Raw genomic sequence first — 23744 nt, 5'->3', positions numbered from 1 at the left:
GCATACAATTCTTGTCACCAAATTACAGGAAGGATGTGGAAGCTTTGGAGAGGGTTCAGAGGAGATTTAACAGGATGTTACCAGGTATGGAGAGAAGGTCTTATGAGGAAAGGCTGAGGGACTTGAGGCTGTTTTCGTTAGAGAGGAGGTGGTTGAGAGGCGACTTAATTGAGACATAAGATAATCAGAGGGTTACATAGGGTGGACAGTGAGACCCTTTTTCCTCGGATGGCAATGGCTAGCACGAGGGGACATAGCATTAAATTGAGGGGTGATAGATATAGGACAGATGTCAGAGGTAGTTTCTTTACTCAGAGAGTAGGGGCATGGAATGCACTGCCTGTAACTTTAATGGACTTGCCAATTTTAATACCAGTTTATTTAAATGGTCATTGGATAAACAGATGGATGAAAATGGCATAGTGTTGGATAGATAGGCTTCAGATTGATTCGCGATGTTGCGCCGCCCTGTGGAACCAAAGGCCTATACTGTGCTGTATCGTTCTATGTTTAAATCCCCTTGAAGTCTCTTTGCATTCTCTTCACACAACTCTCTTTGCCTGAGCTTTGTATCATCAGGAAATATTACAAGGCTCCACATCCAAATCATTCATACAGATTATGAAAAGCTGGAATTCAGCACTGATCCTTGAGATGCCCCACTGGTATCACTAGGTGGGATGAAGTTCCCACAGAACTTGGATGTTTAGTTTTACACAGAAAATAGGTGCAGGAGTATGATCATGGCTGATCATGCAATTTCAGTATCCCACTTCCGCTTTCTCTCCATATCCCTTTAGCCTTAAGGGCCACATCCAGTTTCCTCTTGAATATATCCAACCAACTGGCCCTAACACAGTTTTCTGTGGTAGAGGATTCCCCAGGTGATGAAATTCTTCCTCATCTCAGTCCCGAATGGCTTGCCCTTTATTCTTAGACTGTGAGCGCCAGTTCTGGAGTTACCCAACACATTTAGCCTGTCCAGAGCCATCAGCAGTTTATGTTTCTAAGAGCTCAATTCTCAATTCTTCTAAATTCCAGCGAGTCCAAGCCCAGTCGCTCCAGTCTTTCATATGTCAGTGCTGCCATCGCTGGAATCAGTCGAGTGAACCTTTGCTGGACTCCCTCACTAGCAAGAGTGTCCTTCCTCAGACTAAGAGACCAAAATTGCACATAATACTCAAGATGTGGCCTCACCAAGGCCCTGTACAGAAGCAGCAAGACATACTTGCTCCTATACTCAAATCCTCTGTCCTTGAAGGCCACCATGCCATTAGCTTTCCTCACTGCCTGCTGCACCTGCATGCCAACTTTCAGTGACTGTTCCATCATGACACGTGGGTTTTGTCGCACCTCATCCTTCCCTAAACACTTACCATTCAGATCATAATCTGCTTTCCTGCTTTTGCCACCAAAAAGTGGATAACCTCACGTTTACATTTGCCAAGTATTTGCCCACTCAGCCTGCCTGTCTAAGTCACCCTGTAGCCCCCTAGCATCCACTTTGTAGCACATACTGCCACCAGCTTAGTGTCTTCTGCTAATGTGGAGCTATGGCAATCAATTCCTTTGTTCAAATTGTTACCGTACATTGTGAACAGCTGGGGTCCCAGCACTGAATCCTGCTCATCACTGACCACCACTCTGAAAAGGACCAGTTTATTCCAACTCTGCTTCCTGTCTGTGAAACAATTCTCTATCCCCATCAATACCTTATCTCTGATATCTTCAGCTTCAATTTTGCTTACTAATCTCTCTAGATTTTCAGTAGCAGCTGCTGGGGTTTTGTGGAAGCTGTTTTTCCATTCTCAGTTACAGCTAAAAGCCGGGGGTTCTCTTGCAGTTAGAACTGCATGTGAGACAATCCATTTCACTGAATTTGTCTTTACCAAGGGTATGTTTATGGGATGTTACTACATTGGAATTGTTGTATTTTAACTACAGTGTATGAATAAGTGTGTTTTGCTTCAAGACTCATAGTTTGACCAATCAAATTGCATCCGGAATGCAACACCTGACACTTGCCTTTAAAATAAGAAAACATTAGGGTCTAGTCTATCATCTTAATATATTTCGAGGGGGTTTGGTCTGGTCCATAACATTTCTCTTCATTGAGTCTGCTAGTCACATCTTCAAAACACACGGGTTTGTCAAACATGATGTCTCTTTCAACATTCAATGTGATTTGACCCAATCAGACAATTAGCTTCTAAATATCCAGTGATCACATCCTTCAGAATATATTCTCGTATTTTCCCTGCTAATGGTGTTGGGTTAATAGGTCTGCCGTTCCGTTTTCCCTCATGCTTTTCTGAAACTTTCTTTTCTGCAGGGTTACATTTAAAACTTTCCAATCCACAGGAACCCCATTGCAGTGGTAATGTCATTTTGAAAGATAGGCTTTAGGTTGAGTTTACATTAGGTGGGTTTATAAGTTAAACAACTGCGCATCAAGATTTCAGCTGGACAATTCTGTGGCTGTGGAAAAAATGTTGTTTTGGTTCAGTTTGGGACAGTTTTGCAGAAGTCTTGGATGAAGATGGAAACATAAAGCAGCATTCCGGAGAAGTGGAGAAGATGAAAAACTAGATTACTTTAAATTAAGAAGCTTCATGACAGTCCCAGAACAGAAGTGTTTGGATAACACAATGAATAGGTGACCTTATAGAGGTTTACAAAATTATGAGGGGCATGGTTAGGGTAAATAGGCAAAGTCTTTTCCCTGGGGTCAGGGAGTCCAGAGCTAGAGGGCATAGGTTTAGGGTGAGAGGGGAAAGATATAGAAGAGACCTATGGGGAAACTTTTTCACACAGAGTATGGAATGAGTTGCCAGAGGAAGTGGTGGAGGGTGGCACAACTGCAACACTTAAGAGGCATTTGGATGGGTATATGAATAGGAAGGGTTTGGAGGGATATGGGCCAATGCTGGAAGGTGGGACTAGTTTGGGTTGGGATGTCTGGTCGGCATGGACGGGTTGGACCGAAGGGTCTGTTTCCATGCTGTACATCTCTATGACTCTATGAATAGGTTATTTGAAGCTGAGAGCATTTTACCTCCAATGTACAAAAGCTCCAGGAAAAGAGATTTTCCATACTTGGACTTGAAGTCAGAGTTAATCTAGACCCATTGAGATGTTAAGATCTTACGTACAGTGAGTCCTGTGCGAAGGTAGTTTTGGTACAGTCCAGGGGCATTTTGGAGATCTATGAAGGATTGTCCTGAGATAAATGGAACTATACTTCTACTATGGGTTCCAAAATCATTAAATAACATGATGTAAATAGTTTAATTTATTTGATTTTATCTTCATGTCTTTTGCTTAATAAAGTTCAGTTTCATTGCTAAAGTCAAATCTGCAACATTGCACGATTGTTTCAGTATGGACTTCCTCAATAAAACCAAGACAAAATAAAATGTGACCTACCATGTCAGCTTTCAAACCTGACTTGTGCAATCACGACATTAGCCAGGATCATAACATTCGCCCGTGAAGGAATCCTTTAGATTACATTCTGTTAGAGAGACAACCGACCTGCAAAGCCTTACACTGCTTCTCCCTATTTTCTGAGGTAAGAGTGCAACAATACAAAAACACCAATATTCCACCCTGTCAAGAGTGCTGTTGAGTCTGCAAACATTTCACAACTTCGCATTGTTTTGAAGGAAGACTATCACAAACAGTACAACTCTCTCTTCCTGGGTTGCGGTTTGGCATACCAAACATTACTTGCCATTTGTGCTGAAAAGGACGCCTCAATGTCCTGAGCCGTTTCTGGCTTCAGCACAGAATGAATTAATGCAATGAGGTGAACTTTGAAATCAGTCTAGGGCAAGGATACCTCCACAGCTCAGAAGGCTGACCTGTGTGGGAGATGTTCACCTGATAACTGTGATCATAAAAATAAAACAAAATATAATGAGCCATATAACCACAAATGAATAGGAAAAGTTGAGACAATCTTTCTGCCTACATGCCACTATTCTGATGTCAGCTTTATATATCTTTGATCGATTGAGATCAATACAATAATCAAAGTTGAATTAGTATGAGAGCTGTGAACAAGCCACTGCATTGTTCTCATGCTGGATTGTGAAGTGAGAGTTCTCAGATTGAATACAAACGTATGAAGGATCCTTGAACACATGGGAATTAAGCAGCGTAGTGTCTCTTTAAAGGCTTGATTCTTTGGACTGATTCCTGTATACCCTGAAGGAATGAAATCAATTTGAAGATGAAAGCAATCCTTACATCATAATTTGTCCACTGACACGTCTAGTCGATATCACTGTATTATCTTTGACCTGTTTTGACTCCACTGCTCCTTAATTGCCTTAGCGGCTGTCTGGACTCAGTCTGGGAAGTGCTCACCAGAGTGTGTCAAGGAAGCTTTGCTTTCATTCTAACCTACAGAGGGAACATTTCCATCTCTGAACCAAAAGGTGGAGAGTTCAAACCCTCCTTGGGTTTGAACTCTCAGCCAGTGGTAACTGGAGCTCAGGATTTTAATTGGTATCGAGTGAGACAAATCCTATCATGACAGAGCACTCCCACCAGATAGAACCAGGGTTGCAACAATGTGGGGACAGATGGGATGCACAGCCAGCAATGGACTGGTGGTGACAGGGGAACATTTTCAGTGTGGGGGTGGGGAAGAAAAGAAGCAACAAGCTTAGTTCAAACAAACATTCCAAAAGTGAACAGGTTACTCACAAGATACTAGGACCTTCACACGATGAAATGGTATAAGGATACAACAGGACAAACCTTTCTACATGTGAAGGATGGGGAGAGTGGTGGTTCCAATGTGTTAAACATGAAATGATTTCCTTCCTTCCCTCATCCCCAGCCTGACAACCCACTGAGACTTTGCCTGCTCACATACCAGATACCAGCTCCCCGTGGTCCAAGGTTCGTCGCAGGGAGCCCACACATGTTCCATGATACGCTGTGTGCCACTTCTTGTAGACATTAGCAATTTCACAGCGTGGATTCAGCCTGTAGGATCCAACAGTCAGCACAGTTCATACAATGTATAAAAGAAAGGAAAACTTTCAAAAGCAAAGTCCATGTGTTTGTACACCAACTTGTTTAGATGTTCCCAAAATGCAGCTTAGCTAACAAAATGCACGAGCTATGGCCAAAAACCCGAGGTGTTAACAGCAACCAAAGGTCACCACTCAGAGGTGGGACAGGCACATACACTGACTGACTGAGCCAGTGATCCATCCGTTACCACCCCATCATGCATTACACCCAATCCTAACTTGATATCCATGTGGATGGACAGCACAGCTTCCCACTTGGTTGATTAAATCCCACAAGGTTACTCCAGCCCTTGGACAGCCTACGAGCCTTCTTAAAACTCCCAAGTCCCAGAAGTGCTGCCACCAAGTGTGTTCAGATCAACCAGCATCATGGCACTTGCCCCGTGACCATTTACCTGAGTGCGAACCTGCACCACCCGAATGGGAGGGCGTAGTCCTTTGGTGGGTCGCCCCGCTTGTAGTAGGCTTCATCTCCACGCAATTTGTGGCAGGATTCACAGTAGCACAGGTTACACTTCACCTCCTCATCGAAGTAACCGTCTGCAATGTAAGGCCATCTTCATGACAACCAGAACCCGTTCTAGTCACTCTGACAGTAAAGTTCCTTCTAACACTTCCAAAGTTTTCCCTCCATCATTACAGAATCACAGAATTATTCCAATACTCCCTTAACCTTTGAACATCCCTCTTCTCTGCAAGCAGAGCTACTGATTGCTAGCAGAATAATAGTCCTAGGTCCACTGACATAGCACGGATCGTGATGCTGTGTGGCTGCCAAATTAACCATAGAAGGTAAACGGCGTTCTGTTATAATACATGTTTCGTCATCACGAGTTTGCTGTAATGCCGTTGACAAACTGGGGACCCTGTTTCTAAAACTCAAACTTTTAAAACCTGTGCTGGCTGTAACCCGATTAAATCACCAACACTTTATGCACTCTGTCTAAAGCGCGATTTTTCTATAATGCAGGGTCACACAAGAATGCAACCATTGTGTTATAGACCTGTATCAACGGTCTTTCTCAAATTCATCCACACTTAACCTCCACATTTGGGGGAGGAGTCACTGGGTGAAAACTGATCCTTCAGCGCGACTGGACTGGACTCACCTCATTCCATTCTTATGCATCAACTGTAGCTGGAGAATCACCTGTAACGGCTTCTCTTCCTGTTCCCACACCATTAAAACTGGTGTCTCCACAATATCGATCCCTGGTCCTTTCATGTTTCTCATCTACATGTTGCCCTTTGGTGATAAAATTTGAAAACACACCAACTTCCAAGTATATGCTGATAACACTGAACTCCATCTCTGTTGCCCCATCTACTGTAAAATTGTCTATCGGCCATGCACGATGAGCAGAAATTTCCTCCGGTTAAGTATCTGGGAGACCTCACTTTCAGACTCTGGCCCAAACTCTGGTTTCCCTAGCTCTCGATTCCATTCTTCTCCGGGACAAAATTCTAAGGCTGAACCTTTCTGAGGAAATGTTTAATGTCAAACTTAACTCTGAAGTGAGTTTCTAGCCACATAACCATACCGTCAACAAGACCAGGCCATTTCCACCTCGGTAACGCTGCCTGACTGCCATGCCCCAGCTAATGGGCTGCATTTTACCCTTCCTAAACCAGAGATCATTCAAAATGCTGCTGTTCATGTTGTTACTGCCGCAAAGTCTTCTTGACTCAGTACCCTTGAACTCGGATTTACTCTGGCTCTAAATTAATACACCAACTTTAAAAATCTCATCCCTCCATGGCCTCACTCCTCCCATCTCTGCAAGCTCCACTAACCCATAACTCGCTGAAATCTAAACATAAAATCTGGCCTCGTGTTACCCTGATTTTAGCAACTCCACCATTGGCAGCACTATCTTCAGCTGCTAAACTTTGATATTTTTGATGGTTCTGACGCAAGGGTCTTGGGCTACTTAATAGCATTAAAGGTCATATGTGTGAAGTGCAAGTTTTTGATGTTCTTGGGTCACTGTTTATCCCTCAATGTACGGTGTATGTATGCTGGATCAGTGGTGCTGGAAGAGCACAGCAGTTCAGGCAGCATCCAATGAGCAGTAAAATCGACGATTCGGGCAAAAGCCCTTCATCAGGAATAAAAGCAGTGAGCCTGAGCGTGGAGAGATAAGCTGAAGGACTTTTGCCCAAAATGTCGATTTTACTGCTCATTGGATGCTGCCTGAACTACTGTGCTCTTCCAGCACCACTGATCCAGAATCTGGTTTCCAGCATCTGCAGTCATTGTTTTTACCCCAGTGTATGTATGCTGCAGAATTACATATTTGTTATCCAGATAAGGGTGCAAGGAGGCTTGCGTGGGTCATAAACGTAGAGATGAATGAACTTGTATGACACAGCAATCCCTTTTTTGGTATCATCTATCACCACTGATGTACTGAAGCAGTAATGTGCAGCATCTGACCAAGCCAGCACCTTCCAAACCCACACTGTTAGCATCACGAAGGACAAGGACAGCAAATAGACAAGAACACAAGTGTAGAAACATATAAAATAGGAGCTAATGCAGAATATTCAACCCCTCAAGCCCATTCCACCATTCATCATGAGGTCAGTACCCTCGTCCTGCACTCCCTCCCGTATCCCTTCAGCTACAAAAAAAACGGTATCTATCACCTTCTAGAAAACACAATGCTCTGGCCTCAACGTTTTTGTTTGGTGAAGAATTTCCTCCTCATCTCACCAAAAAGGTTTGCCCGTTATCATTAAACTATGACTCACCCCACCACATCTGGAACATCTTTCCTGCGTCGAACCTGTCTCGTCCTGTTAGATATTTATAGGTTTTTATGAGATCACCCCTCATTCTTCCAAAGTCCAGTGAATACAAACATAACCAGCTCAATCTCTCTTCATATTCCATCCTGCCATCCCAGGAATCTGCAAGTTTCCCTCCAAATCACTCACCATCCTGACTTGAAATACAGTGCTGTTCCTTCAGTGGCACTGAGAACAAAATCCTGGAACTACCATCCTAATAGTACTGTGGGTATCCCAAACACATACGGACTGCAGTGGTTCAAGAAGGCAACTCATCACCATCTTCTCAATGGCAATAAATGCTGGCACAGCCAGTGATGCCCACATCCATAAACACACAGAACATTCCTATGGCAGTGGTCATGTACAACATCAGCATATTACAATGAAACATAGCAATTTAGAGAATCATAGAAACGTACAGCTCAGAAAGAGCCCTTCAGTCCACTGGGTCAATGCCAATTAAAACCAACCATCTAAGTATTCTAATCCCATTCTGCAGCACTTATACGCTTTGGTAACACAAATGTGCATCTAAATAGTTCTTAACTATTATGAGGGTTTCTGCTTTTACCATCTTTACAGGCATTGAGTTCCAGATCCCCACTATCCTCTCCGTGAAAACGTTTTTCCTCACATCTCCTTTAAACGTTCTGCTCCTGACCTTAAATCTATGCTGCCTGGTCATTGATCCCTCTATCAAGAGGAAATATTTATTTCTGTCTAAGCTACCTAATTTTGGTGCCTCATAATTTTATACATTTCAATTATGTCCCCTGTCAACCTCCTCTGATCTAACGAAAATAACCCAGGCTGCTCAAAATCTCTTCACAACTGAAACTCTCCAACCAAGGCAACATTCTGGTAAATCTTCCCTGCACCTGTTCCAGTACCATCACCTCCCTCTTATAATGTGGATTCCAGAATTGCACACACTTCACAAAAGAATATTTCATGTGCACCTTACAGAATAAATTCATTAATAATTCTGCATTGCCTAATGATTTTATGGGTTTCAAGAATAAAGTCCTTTAAGGTGTAATTATTGAACAGAGCTTTAGGAAGAACTGTGTTCAGTTCTGGGCATTGCCACTTAGAAGGAATGTAATAACAATGTCATTACATTGCATTGTAAAGCAGATTGATAAGAACAATGTTTAAAAGGTTGAATTCTGAGGACAGATCACACAAAATAAGAGTTATATTCCCATGAGTTTTGGAGGTTTGTTGGGTGTGGGCAGGGGTGAAGGTTTATTCTCAGTAGTGACGTTAAGGCAAGAAAGGAATCTGATAGTGTAGGTAAGAGAAAATTTACTGCCTTGGTTGGAAATCTGTAACAACTTGGCACAAAATTAGCACTCAGCTATTTAGGTGAGAAATCTTCAAAGACATTGACCCACTCAAAGGACAGTAGAAATGTGAAACCTCCGCCCAAGTCCCAGAAGGTTGTGGAGTTACATGTTGGTTAGAAGCACTGGCCAATATTAACCCTACAATCAACACCACTACGAGAAAATATCTGGTCATAACAGTGCAAGAGGAAGCCATTCAACCATTAAGATCATGCTGTATCTATATACAGCAATCAAGTCAGTCCCACTTCTCTGCTCTTTCCCTGGTGCCTGTGGACAGTAATCTCCCTCTTTTGAAATCATTCATTGCCTCAAGTGGACAGTGACTTTGAGATCATTGTCACTTGCCATGGAAAAATGTTTCACCTTTCTCCCATTCGATATCTGTGTCCCCTTGTCCTGGCACCATCAACAAAAGGGGAACAGTTTTCTTTGTCTGCCTTATCTAGATCTGTTCATCACCCATTGCAAAGAACATTACAGCACAGGAACAGGCCCTTTGGCCCTCCAAGCCTGTGCCAATCCAGATCCTCTATCTAAACCTGCTGCCTATTTTCTAAGGGTCTGTCTAAATACATCTTAAATGATGCTATCATGCCCACCCCTACCGGCAATGTGTTCCAGGAACCCACCACTCTCTGCATAAAGAACTTTCCACACATATCTCCCATAAACTTTTCTCCTCTCACCTTGAACTCGTGACCCCTAGTAATGGAGTCCTCCACTCTGGGAAAAAGTTTCTTGCTATCCACCTGTCAACACCTCTCATGATTTTGTAGACCTCAGTCAGGTCCCCCCTCAATCTCCTTCTTTCCAATGAACATAATCCTAATCTATTCAACTTCTCCTCATAGCTAGTGCCCTCCATACCAGGCAACACCCTGGTGAACCTCCTCTGCACCCTCTCCAAAGCATCCACATTCTTTAGGTAATGTGGCGACCAGAACTGTACAGAGTATTCCAAAAGTGGCAATATGACCTGCCAACCCTTGTACTCAATACCCTATCCGATGAAGGAATGCATGCCATATGTCTTTTTGAACACTACTGACCTGCGTTGCCATCTGCAGGGAACAATGGACCTGAACCCAGATCTCTCTGTACATCAATTTGCCCCAGGACCTTTCCATTTACTGTATAGTTCGCTCTTGAATTGGATCTTCCAAATTGCATCACCTCGCATTTGTCCAGATTGAATTCCATCTGCCATTTGTCGGCCCAACTCTCCAATTTATCTATATTCTGCTGTATTCTCTGACAGCCCCCTTCACTATCTGCTACTCCACCAATCTTAGTGTCATCTGCAAAGTTGCTAACGAGGCAACCTACACCTGCCTTCAAATCATTTATGTATATCACAAACAGCAGTGGTCCCAGCATGGATCCCTGTGGAACATCGCTGGGCACAGGTCTCCATTTTGAGAAACTCCCTTCCAGTACTACTCTAGTCTCCTGTTTCCCAGTCAGTTCTCTATCCTTCTAGCCAGAACACCCTGGACCCCATGTGATTTCATCTTCTCCATCAGCCTACCACAGGGAATCTTATCAAGCACCTTTCTAAGGTACATGTATATGACATCTACATCCCTTCCCTCATCAATCACTGTCACCACTTCAAAAACTTCTATTAGGTTTGTAAGACAAGACCTTCCCTGTATAAAACCATGCTGCCTATCACTGATAAGCCCATTTTCTTCCAAATGGGTATATATTCCATCCCTTAGTATCTTTTCCAGCAGGTTCCCTACCACTGACGGCAGGCTCACAGGTCTGTGATTACCTGGATTATCCCTGCTACCCTTCTTAAACAAGGGGGCAATATTAGCAATTCTCCAGTCCTCTGAGGCCTCCCCCATGTTCAAGAATGCTGCAAATGTATCCATTAAAGCCCCAGCTATTTCCTCTCTCGTATCATTCAGTAACCTGGGATAGATCCCACTTGGACCTGGGGACTTGTCCACCTTAACCCCTTTTAGAATACCCAACTCCTCCTCCCTCCTTATACTGACTTTATCTAGGGAAATCAAAGATTTATCCCCAATCTCAACATCTGCCATGTCTCCCTCCTTGGTGAATAGTGATGCAAAGTACTTAAGAATCTCACCCATTTTCTCTGACTCCACACATATCTTTCCTCCTTTGTCCCAGAATGGCCAACCCTTTCCTTATCTACCCTCTTGCTCCTTATATATGAATAAAGGATATGAATATGATATCAAAATCAAAGCTCTCCTCAATCTCCTTCGCTCCAGGGAGAACAAGGCCACTTTCTACAACCCAACCTCATTGCTAAAACCTTCCTCATCTCGGGAATAGTTCAGGAAATTTCCTCTGCACCCTCTCTCTGATCTTGACAGCCTTTCCAATTAGTGTGGGTACCAGAAGTGGACACAATACTCCAGTCGGTGCCTAATAAAGTTCAGGAAAAATTCAGAATAACTTCCCTACTTTTCTACTCAATACCCCTAGTCAGATAGCTTTGCTAACCACACCCTCTACATGTCCTTCAGAGATCTGTGTACACATACATTCAGGTCCCTATGTTCCTTCACACTCTTTAGAGCTGCCCCAATTTGATGTTTATGTGGTCTGCTTGTGCATAACTTGGTTGCCACCATTCCTATATTAGAATAGTGATGGGACACTTCAAACACAGACTGGGTGACTGTTTTGCATAACACTTATGTTCTGTCTGCAAAATTGATCTTGAGCTTCTTGTTACTTGTCACTTTAACACACCATGATGTTCACTGACCAACACCACTGTCTCAGGCTTGCTGTGGTGCTCTAGCATCTCATTTTCCGCTTTGGGACCACGAAGCCTTCAGGTGGCAACATTGAGTTCAATCATTTTTAGGTCCTGAGCACCTTCACCCACACTCCTACCCCAGCTCCCACACATCGATGCGATGTCATCGCATCGGCTGCTACCACAACAACTCATGGTCGGCCAATAGTAGTCCCCTTTAGCAACTATTGATTCGGCTTTACCCATTCCTTTGTCTGCCCATTTAATATTCTCACTGGGCTCCATCTCCAGCTATTGCTTACTCCTCCCCCAATCCCACCTGCAGCCTGCACACCAACCTTTTCCTAGCTACACTCAGTTCTGAAGAAGGATCAATGTACCTGAAACATTAACTCTGCTATCTTACCACAAATGCTGCTGACGTGGAGTGTTTTTGCAGCAAGGTTGGTTTTTGCTTCAAGTGTAATGTGTAGGCAAGTGTCCATGATATGTGAACGATGCCCCCAAACTCAAGGTAATACTCACAGCTTGTGCAATCCCGGCGTGACTAATCTTGCAGTTCTCTGTTGAACTGTCCAGTTGGTCCCACTCCCACCGTCCTTTTCCTATAGCGCCTGCTGATTTATTTCCTTCATTCACATGTCTGATTTCCTCTTGAAATTGTGCATCTTCACTGCTTTCACCCCTGTCTCTGTCACCTAAAAATCTTAAATCTGTGTTCCCTAGTCCGTGCACCATCAACCGACAGAAGCCTTTCCTTGTCTATCTCATTCAATCTTGTGATCTCCCCACAATCTCCTCCACCCTGAGGAAAACAAATCCAACCTCTCCAACCCAATCTCGTTGCTTGATAACAGTTCCATACAATAATGATGCTTTTGCAGCCAGAAGCCGAATGCTCTCAGTCTAACCATGTTCCAATAATATGCCCATTGTTGAAACTTGAGGTTTTGGCTGCTGCTGATACCCTGGTGCTGCTGACCAGCACCTCTGTCCCCAGTATGTTTGTTGTTCAAATCGGTCCCAAAGTATGAAAATCTCTCTCTTCACCTGGCAATGGAAGGAGTTCCTTGAACCTTGCACAAAGTGCTTGATATTCACATGTTTTCATGGGATTCACTTCAGGCGGTGGTGTCCAGCACAAATTCTCCTTAATACCTGAGGAAAGAACAACAGAGGGTTAATGGGAAAGAACAAAATTACCTATTGGATACCTGTGGAGGCCACAGTGACTCAGTCTTTAGCACTGTTGCCTCACAGTGCCAGGGACCTGGGTTCAATTCCAGCCTTGGGCGACTGCATGGAATTCACATATTTTCCCCAGTCTCTGCTTGAGATTCCTCAGGGTGCTCTGGTTTCCTCCCACAGTCCAAAGACATGCATGATAGGTGGACTGTCCATGCTAAATTGCCCATAGTGTCCAGGGATGTGTAGGTTAGGTGGATGAGCCATGGGAAATGCGGGGTTACAGGGAAAGGGTAACTGGGGGTATGGGTGGAATGCTGTTCCGTCTGGCGGTGTGGACAAGATGGCCTGCTTCCACACTGTTAGGATTCTATGATTTTATGATGATACCTGGAGGAGACAGGATTGAGTTTGAGAGTCCTACCCCATCGGAAAGCCAGAGTCAAAGTCATGAAGCACAGAAAAGGTCCATTGTGTTTGAACCGACATAGCTACCACTAATTTCCTGCACTTACCCAGTTTCCTTTCGTGTTATGATATTTCAAGTGCTTGTCCAAATATGTTTTAAAGGATGGAAGGTTTCTAGCCACTATCTTCTCAGGCAGTGCATTCCAGATTCTCACCATTCTCGGAGTGAACAAATTTCCTCAAATCCCCTCTGAATCTCCTGACTCTTACCCTAGAACTACATCCTCTTGTGATTCACCCCTTAACCAAGGGAACAGCTGCTCTCTATTCATCCTGTCCGTACCCCTCACAAAGAAAACAATCCAAGCCTACCTAGTCTCTCCTTATGGCTCCATTTCTCTAACCTAGGTAACATCCTGGTGAAGCTTCTCTGTTCTCTTTCTAGTATTATCATATTCTTTCTGTTGTGAGGTGCCCAAAATTGCACACAGTACTCCAACTATGGCCTAATCAATGCTCTGCATAACTCCTCCTTGCTCTTATACTCTGTCCCACAACTGATGAAAGCAATTGTCCCATATGTTTTCTTAACTATCCTACTCACATGCTCTGCCGACTTCAGGGATCTGTGAATAATTACCCAAGATCCCTCTGTTCCTCCAAGCTACCCAGAGTCCTACCATTCGTTAAATAATCTCTCATCTTGTTGTTTCTTCCAAAATGCATCATCTTGCACTTGAGGGTTAAATGTCATCTGCCACTGCATTGTCCATCTGACCAACCCATCTATGTCTTCCTGCAACCTACAACTATCTTCCTCTCAGTTAACCATCCTACCAATCTTGGTGTCATCTGCAAACTTGCTTAACATTCCCCCCATATTTTCACCTACATCATTTCTGCATATAACAAAATAATAAGGGTCTCAGTATTGATCCTTGTGGTACACCACTGGACACCAGCCTCCAGTCACTCAAACAGCCTTCTACCACAATCCTTCATGTTATATTGCTAAGCCAGTTTCAGATCCAGGAGAAAGTGAGGTCTGCAGATGCTGGAGATCAGAGCTGAAAATGTGTTGCTGGAAAAGCTCAGCAGGTCAGGCAGCATCCAAGGAACAGGAGATTCGACGTTTCGGGCATAAGCCCTTCTTCAGGAAGAAGGGCTTATGCCCAAAACGTCGAATCTCCTGTTCCTTGGATGCTGCCTGACCTGCTGCGCTTTTCCAGCAACACATTTTCAGCAGTTTCAGATCCACCTTGCCAGGTCTCCCTGAATTCCATGTGCTTTCAACTTCTCTATCAGTTCCCCACATGGGATCTTGTCAAACATTACATCAACATACCTGCATCACATTTTTGAAAAATTCTAACAAACTTATTAGGCAAGACTTCTCTCTGACAAAGCCTTGCTGATTATCCCTAATTAACCCATGGCCTTTCAAGTTACGGTGATGCGATGGTAAAGAAAGCACAACAACCCTCTTCTTCCTCAAGAGACTTCGGAAATTTGGCAAGGCCACAAAGATCCTGACCAACCTTTACAGATGCAGCACAAAGTATTCTATCTGGATGCATCACAGCTTGGTACAGCAACCGCTCTGCCCAGGACCGTAAGAAACTTCAGAATGTTGTGAACACCATCCAGACTATCACACAAGCCAACCTTCCATCTATCTGCACTCCTCGATGCCACAGAAAGGCAGCCAACATCAAAGACCCACCTGGGGATTATAATCTCTTCCAATCTCTCCCGTCAGGCAAAAGACACAACCTTAAACACACATACCAACTGGTTCAAGAACAGCCTCTCCCCCGCTGTTATTGGACTTCTGAATGGACATCTCAAATTTCAAATCGAATGTCGATCTTGTTTTTTGTGCACCTTCTTTGCAGCTATAACTTTGTATCCCTTGCTCTGATCTTTGTTATGATTTGCCTGTATAGCATGCAAAACAAAACTTTTTTATTGTGTTAGGTACATGTGACAATCACAAATCAAATCAAGTGACCACCCTCTGACAAAGCTGTGCTGACTATCTTTACTTAATCCACGTCCTTTCAAGTGGCTATTAACCTTATCTATTAAGTTTCCCTATCAGTGATGTGAGACTCACCAGTCTGTAATTTCCTGGTTCATCTCTGCCATCCTCCTTACAAAATGGAGCCACATTAGCTGGCTTTCAGTCCTCTGGCATGTCCCCCATGGCCAGAGAGGAATTACAACTTTGTGTCAGAGCCTTTGCACTTTCCTGCTTCACCTCGGATGCAATTTATCTGAGCCAAGGGATGTTTCCATTATGAAGCCTGGCAGAGCCTCCAATACATCCTCATTTCCTGTGTCAAACTGTGCAAGTTCCTCACAGTCTCTTTTCCTGAATTCCACACCTACATTCTCCGTTCCAGAGTGAAGATCAAAGAGAAGCATTGATTTAACACTCTTCCAATATCCTGCTGTTTCACACACTGGTTGCCCCCTTGGTCCCTAATAAGCCCAACGCTTTACCTGGTTAATCTCTTCTCTTTAATGTATTGATAAAACATCTTAGGAGTCTCCTTCATTCTGTTCGCGAGTCCTTTCTCATATCCCCTTTTGGCTCTTCTAATTGCTTTCCCTCTTGCATTTCCTCTCAGGCTGCAGCTGAACTGCTCTCTTTCGACTTGCTAAAGGCCTTCCGCTTCTTCCTCATCCAGTCCAGAATTGACCTGGACACCCGAACTAACTGCTGCTGCTTTCTCAATGCCCTGCCACTGTTCCGCTGTAGTCTTACCCACAAGGATCTGTTCCCAGTCAACTTTGACTAGATCCTGCTTTATTTTAATAAAAATCTGCCTTCCCCCACCAATCCAAAGCCATCTTTTGCAGGCCAATACTGTGGTGTCCCTTATTGAAAACTCCCTGGATACATTTCAAGAATCCTGCCCCATCTATATGCTTAACACTATGGCTATCCCAATTTACGTTTGGAAAGTTAAAATCCCCTAGCATAGTTACTCAATTATTACTCTTACACACCTCTGTGGACTGTCTACATAGTTGCTCTTCTACTTCCCACCAACTCTTTGGTGGGACTACAATAAAGTGTCTGCCTCTTTAATATTTTACCAACAAAGCCTCCTTTGAGGACTCTTACAGGATATCATGTCTCTTTATTCCAGTAATTGACACCTTCTTTAAGAGTACTACACCACCATCCTTTTTACACTTTTTTCTGTCTTGTCTCAAGATCCTCGAGCCTGGAATGTTAAGGTGCCAGTTCAGCCCTGCCCTTGACCATTTTTCTGTGATGACAACATCACACTTCCAGATGTCAAACCACACTTTTAACTCGTCAATCTTATCTATTACTCACAGCGTTAAAGACCATCTAGTCTTGGATGAGGAAGTGGAAGGATGGGTTAGCAACTTTGCGGGTGATGTGAAAGTTGGTGGAGCTGTAGATAGTGTGGAGAGCTGTTGTAGGTTGCAACAGCTCATTGACAGGATGCAGAGCTGGGCTGAGAAGTGACAGATGGAGTTCAACTGGAAAGGTGTGAAGTGATTCATTTTGAAAGGTTGAATGCAGATAACAGGGTTAAAGGCAGGATTCTTGGCAGTGTGGAGAAACAGAGGGATCTTGGGGCCAAGGTCCACAGATCCCTCAAATTTGCCACCCAAGCATTCCTGATGAAGGGCTCTGGCTTGAAATGTCGATTTTCCTGCTCCTCGGATGTGGCCTGACCTGTTGTACTTTTCCAACAACACACTCTCGACTTTTTTAAAGAAGGCGCATGGCGTGTTGGCTTTCATTAACAGAGGATTGAGTTTAAGAGCCGCAAGGTTATGCTGCAGCTCTATATTGCGCTGGTCAGAGCGCACTTGGAATATTGTGTTCAGTTCTGGTTTCCACAGTATAGGAAAGATGTGGAAGCTTTAGAGAGGGTGCAGAGGAGACTTATTAGGATGCTGCCTGGACTGGACAGCAGGTCTTATGAAGAAAGGCTTTTCTCATTGGAATGAAAAACGATAAGATGTGACTTGATAGAGGTGTACAAAATGATCAGAGGCATAGAATGGATAGCCAGAGATTTTTTTCCCCAGGGCAGAAATGGCTATCATGATGGGGCATAATTTTAAGGTGACTGGAGGAAGTTTCAGTGGAGATGTCAGAGGCAGGTCCTTTACACAGTGATTGGTAGGTGTGTGGAACGCACTGCCAGCGGTGGGAGTAGAGTCAGAGACATTAGGGACATTTAAACGACTCTTGGATAGGCAGATGGATGATAGTAAAATGAAGGGTATGTACATCAGTTTGACCTTAGAGTAGGATAAAAGGTTGGCACAACATAGAGGGCCTGAACTGTGTTGTACTGTTCTATGTTCTAGTCTTACTCTCTTGACACTCCGTACAGCTGAACTGACTCTGACTTGTTTCCTTTTACTGTAGCATGATGTGTCCTCCCCAACCGCATCAGCAAACCTACCTGCAAGGGCTAGTGTGGTTCAGGTGCAGATCGTTTCAATTGGACATGTCCCACCTTCCCCCAGAAAATGCGAACAATCCAGGAATCTAAAGCTTTCCGTCTTGCACCAACTCGAGCCACACATTCACCTGTTCTATTTTCCTATCGCTAGCACGTGGCACTGGGAGTAACCCAGAGATTACAACCATTGAGGACCTGCTTTTTAATCTACTATCTAGCTCCCAGAATGCTTGACGCAAGACCTCGTTACACACTTTGAAAATATGATTGGTACCAACATGTAACTCGCCATCCTCCCCTTTCAGGTTGCCTTGCGGCCTTTCAGTGTTATCCCTGAGAGGCACCACACCATCCTTGGGTCATGCCTTCAGCCACAGAACTGCCTGCCTGGTCCCTGTCTGCTGGTTAGAATGGGGTGTCCTGAGCTGAGAAAAGGTGCTACACAACTGCAAGTCTTTCCTCTTCTGGTCTGGTCTTATGTTATGACCCAATTGATGACAATTGTCAAGAAGTCTGATCTTAGAGTGAAACCTGATTTGATAGATCATAAGTTTTACTTTTGCAGTTTGGCTACCATGGTGGTGAACATATTAACACAAGGGTGACAATGTCTTTATGTCAGCAAAATAACAGAAGCTTATCACACGATAGAAAAAAAAGCAAAACCATGGAAGTCAATTTAGAAAGATATTATGACTTAGCCCAAAGATAAATTTAACTCCTTTCTCTGTAATATCCTTTACAGGCACTCAACCCCAGTGAAGTGTTCACTCCTATCTTAACTATTTAGTTTCTTACTTAACTGACAAGTTAGCAAATCTTTCACTTCAGTAACTCTGTACATTCACCAGATGCAATCCTCTCCATTACTGTCTCTCTCTGAGGTACACGGACTCTTTATTGACTTTCCCTGACTGAGTGCCAAAACAGTTTTAAGACTTTTTGCCAGCTCTTGAAGCTTGAAAATGCAACAAGCTAAACTGCCCTTCTGCTGACATGAAACTGTTCTCCTCCACTGAAACCTCATTGCAGCCACTGATCCATCTTACTCCATGTCAAAAAGGTCCAACTTTATAAACACTTCCTCACTTATCTCCCCAGGTAGTTTATCATTTAGCTGAAAAGATTTTCTTTAAAATAGAATCCCTACAGTGTGAAAACAGGCCATTCCCGCCCACAGAGTCTACACTGATCCTCTGAAGAGCAGCCCACTATATCTCTAATCCACCGAGCCTGCACATCCCTGGACATTATGGACAATTTAGCATGGCAATCCACCTAACCTGCACATCTTTGGATTGTAGGAGGAACCTACAAAGAACAGATGTAGGAAGAACGTGCAAACTCCATACAGACTGAGGGTGGAATTGAGCCCCGTTCCGGGTGCTATGAGGCAGAAATGCTAATCACTGAGCCACTGTGCCATCCAAAATACTCTGTTAAGAAATGGCTTTGAAAAAAAATCAATTCCACAGAACTGAAAATCCATTTACTTCAGTTTTTAATCGAAATTCCCAAATGATAATATATTATAAACCTTCATTATTGCTCGCAGTGATAACTAGTGGAAAAATAACTGCTTGCACAGTCAGTTTAGGCTTAAATGGAAGGCTCGTGATGCTGAAAGTTTCCTCTCTTGCCATCCACACTGGAAGATCACCTGAAACTAAGTATGTTTGGACTCCATTCACTTACCATCAACCACATCAGCTTTTTCCACATCGCCTTGGCAGCGTAAATGGCCACTATCACCTCCTATAGTCATGATGTCATTGGTCACTATGGTAACCTGTCAGATATGAAGATGCATTAATCTTGAGGTATTCCAGACTGGGAAGGCCAGTGGAACTGCTGTTCAGATCCACTGTCAAAAATACCAATCAAACCACAAGTTGAATCAGAAAATAAGCACAGGTCAGTTAGAGGCCATTCAGCCTATCAAATCAAGTTAATTCACAGAGGGTGTAAAAGGAAGTAAGTGAGGAAATTGCAAAAGTAAGGGGAGATGGTGGCTAGTGGTATTATGACCAGACTTTTAATCCAAGGACCCTGGTAATGTTCTAGGTATGGGTTAGAATCCTTGATGGTGGAATTTTAATTCAATAAAAAATATCTGTAACGAATGATGACCATGAAAAACCACTGCCGACTGTCAGGAAAAAATCATCTGGATCTGGAACGTCCTTTAGGGAAGTAAAGTGCCATCCTTATCGGGTCTGGTCTACATGTAACTCCAGACCCACAGCCAGTTGACATTTAACTGCTCTCTGGGTAACTAGTTGTAGTTAACAAATGCTGGCCTGGCCAGTGGTACCCACATCCCATGAATGAATTTAAAAAAAATTATGAAGGTGCGTTTTTATCTAATGATCCAAACCAACATTTTCCAGGAGGTGACTTTGATAGAATTCCACAAGCATTCTTATGTAGCTCAAATGAAAGACTGAGCTAAAATCAAAGCAAACAGGTTAGGTCCTTGATTAGAGAGTAGGGACACAGGTAGATATTTGAACTGAAAGCTGGTGATTAGTGGGGTCCCATGAGGATGTGTGTTGGGGGCCTCAACTACTCAATATATTTACTAACAACCCTGATAACATAATAAAGATCAAACTTTTGAGCTTGTTAATGACAGAAAGATTGGTGGTAATTAGTGATCGTGGTTGTGGGGGGGGGGGAAGAAACCTACAAAGCGATGTTGGCAGATTAATTGAATGTGCAAAACTACAACAGGTGGAGCTTCTCTGCAGATGTGCGAGATGGTTTGTTTTCATAAAAATGTAAACAGTACAGGAGGAGGCTATTCAGTCTGCACGTCTCAGCAACACCCACTATGCCATTCTCACAACCCTGCCTTTGCCAGCTAACCCAATTCACTTCTTTCTCAGCGACTTGGAGATAGAAAGGACTGTAGACACTGGAAGTCAATGTGGAACTGGAAGGAAAGGCACAGCAGATCGTGCAGCATCGGACAGCAGGACAGTTGATGTTTCAGATTGGGACTTTGGTGTCCTGATGAAGGGTCCTAAGCTGAAACTTCGACGTCCTGCTCCTCCGATACTGCTGTGCCTTTCCAGCTCCACGTTTTATCAACTCACGTCTTCCTAACCTAGCCAGCACCTTAAATGATTCACACATTTGAACCCTGGTCCCTACACTACAAATACTCTTCAGAATTGTACTCAATTCAGGGGGTGCTGTGCTCCAAAGGGGTTAAAGCGTGCCTTGATGATTAAAATGAGAGAGTCAGGTCCACAAATGTAATTAACGTGGAATTTCAACTTGTACAGTGAAAGGTCTTGACTATGAAAAGGAGGAAGTTTCACAATAATTGTAGAAAGCGCTATTCAAGCAACACAGTAAAGCAGCTCTGGACACCATACCTGACATAGGACCAAATAATCTTGAAAGGTGTGCAGATGTTCACTGGAGTGTTACCATGTCAAAGAATGCAAGATCACAAGAAGAAGTTATGTAAACTAAGTTTATAATAACTGGAAGATAGAAGGCCAAGGTGCAAACGGATTGAAAGGAATTGATTGGCACATGAACAGAAACCTTTCCTGCTTTGTTGGGAATACATATCTATCTTTATGAGCTATCTGGAAATTTTTTTTTAACTATCTGGGCATCCTTTGCAATGAAGAGTTTTTGCCAAGGGATTTCTTGGAAATGAGGTCAACAGTTCAATGGGTGATGTGCGTTACCTCCTATTTACAAGAACCAGTCAAGCAAAGCCTCCAAGGAGTTGTTTATTGGAAAATTCTGTGCTTCAGAAGAAGTGGGGGCTGGGGTGGAGCAATATTATGGCTTTAAGTGTATTTTGTCCTTTTTGTTTTGAAGAGAGGTGTAAGACAAAGATGAAAAGCTGTCTATCTGAATCCAATAAACAGCTTGAGGCGCCTTGGGATGCTTTGTAAAGGTTGGTACAATAGAAGCAGTCTGAACGTTTGGGGTCAAGCTCTCCCAGAGCCAGGATGTTTAGTTTTAGTTTTTCAATAGCAGTTGCTGGGTTCGGGAGTTGCGGTACTCCTCTCCCTGCTACTCTCTCTCTCTCTGTGTTTTCTCTTGATGTTTTTTCCTCTTGATGTGAGACAACCTTTGGCACTGTGAGGCAGCGGTGCTAACCACTAGCCACCATGCTGCTTGTGACCCAAGTTTTTAACATCTCCTGGTCACAGGAGAGATGCCAGCAGCCTGGAGGACAACGAATGCAGTTCCACCTTTTAAGGAGGCTGGTCGAGCTGAACCAGTGAGTCTCACATCAGTGGTAGGGAAACTATTCGAGAAAATGCTGAAGGAGAGAAGTAACCTCTACTTGGGGAGGCAAGGTTTGATAAGAGAGAGTAACAAGTGAGGACTGCAGATACTGGAGATCAGAACTGAAAATGTGTTGCTGGTTAAAGCACAACAGGTCAGGCAGCATCCAAGGAACAGGATAAAGGGCTTATGCCTGATGAAGGGCTTATGCCCGAAACGTCAAATTTCCTGTTCCTTGGATGCTGCCTGACCTGCTGTGCTTTAACCATCAACACATTTTTAGCTTTGATAAGAGAGACTATGGCTTGGTCAGAGGGAGGCCATGTCTAATAAATTTAATTGAAATTTGAGAGGTTACCAGGTGCGTAGACAAGGCCAATCTAGGTCATTTGGATTTCAGCAAAGCCTTTGACAAGGTCCCACATGGGAGACTGATAAAGGTGCTAAGAGCACATGGGATCCACGGTGACTTGCAGAGAGGGGGCTTCATTTACATGTATAAGATTATGAGTGGCATGTTCCCCGAGTGAAGGGGTCAAATATCAAGGAGACATAATGTGAGGGTGAAGTGCAGGAGGTTTAGAGTAGATTTGAGGGTGGTGGGGAGCTGGAATGCACTGCCTGGGAGGATAGCTGAGGCAGGAAACCTCACAAGCTTTAAAACGTACTTGGATGAGCACTTAAAATTACACAACATTCAAGACTATGGGCTAAGTCCTGGAAAGACTGTACACTGCAGATATGGAGTCATTTTTTTCTTGGTACAGATGCAGTGGGCCAAAGGGCTCTTTCTGTATGGTATGATTCTATGTATATCATGGGCTGTCTCTCCTTGGAGATGAGCATTTCCTGACATTTGTATAGCACGAATGTCACTTGCCACTTTTCAGCCCAAGCCTGTATATCGTCCAGGTCCTGCTGCATTTGAACATGGACTGTTTCAGTATCTCAGTATTGTGAATGGTGCTGAACACTGTGCAATCATTAGCAAACATGACTTGGAGGAACCAGTGTTGGACTGGGGTGTACAAAGTTAAAAATCACAACACCAAGTTATAGTCCAACAGGTTTAATGGAAGCTCTAGCTTTCGGAGCGCTGCTCCTTCATCAGGTGGTTGTGGAGTATAAGATCATAGGACACAGAATTTATAGCAAAAGTTTACAGTGTGATGTAACTGAAATTATATATTGAGAGACTTAACAAACAAGCCAGGTCTTTTTCATCTGTTAGAATGGGCAAGTTGGTTTCAGTTCTTTCATGTGTAAATTCCAGAACTTTCTTCAAGTTACATTCTCAAGTGAACTTTAACAATAGGAGCCAAATTGGCCCAGATAATGCATTTAAGGTGTGAGGTGCCCTGTGTGAGGCTGTCTGTGCCCCAACGTTCAGACTGATTCCAATCTAAAAAAGGGATTTGTATAATCTTACATGAATTCATGCGGTTTTTCATCAGCAAACATCTCTACTTCTAATTTTATGATGGAG

General features: G+C 43.5%; 1 protein-coding gene across 5 annotated transcripts in view; it reads right to left on the bottom strand.

The window, feature by feature from the left end:
- neurl4 (neuralized E3 ubiquitin protein ligase 4) overlaps positions 1 to 23744 on the bottom strand; it is a 138666-nt gene that overhangs the window by 8365 nt on the left and 106557 nt on the right. For all 5 annotated transcript variants that reach the window (XM_060854813.1, XM_060854814.1, XM_060854818.1 and 2 more), the window contains 4 exons: positions 19694 to 19787; positions 12993 to 13100; positions 5444 to 5588; positions 4886 to 4998 (listed from right to left, as the gene is read on the bottom strand). In XM_060854813.1, coding sequence (XP_060710796.1) covers positions 4886 to 4998; positions 5444 to 5588; positions 12993 to 13100; positions 19694 to 19787 — 460 coding nt within the window. The remainder of the gene's footprint in view (positions 1 to 4885; positions 4999 to 5443; positions 5589 to 12992; positions 13101 to 19693; positions 19788 to 23744) is intronic.

This window comes from Hemiscyllium ocellatum, chromosome 44 (assembly GCF_020745735.1).
Source record: "Hemiscyllium ocellatum isolate sHemOce1 chromosome 44, sHemOce1.pat.X.cur, whole genome shotgun sequence".
Lineage (NCBI taxonomy): Eukaryota > Metazoa > Chordata > Chondrichthyes > Orectolobiformes > Hemiscylliidae > Hemiscyllium > Hemiscyllium ocellatum.
Note: the sequence above shows the minus strand (reverse complement) of the source record. Positions and strands in the feature narration are given on the sequence as shown.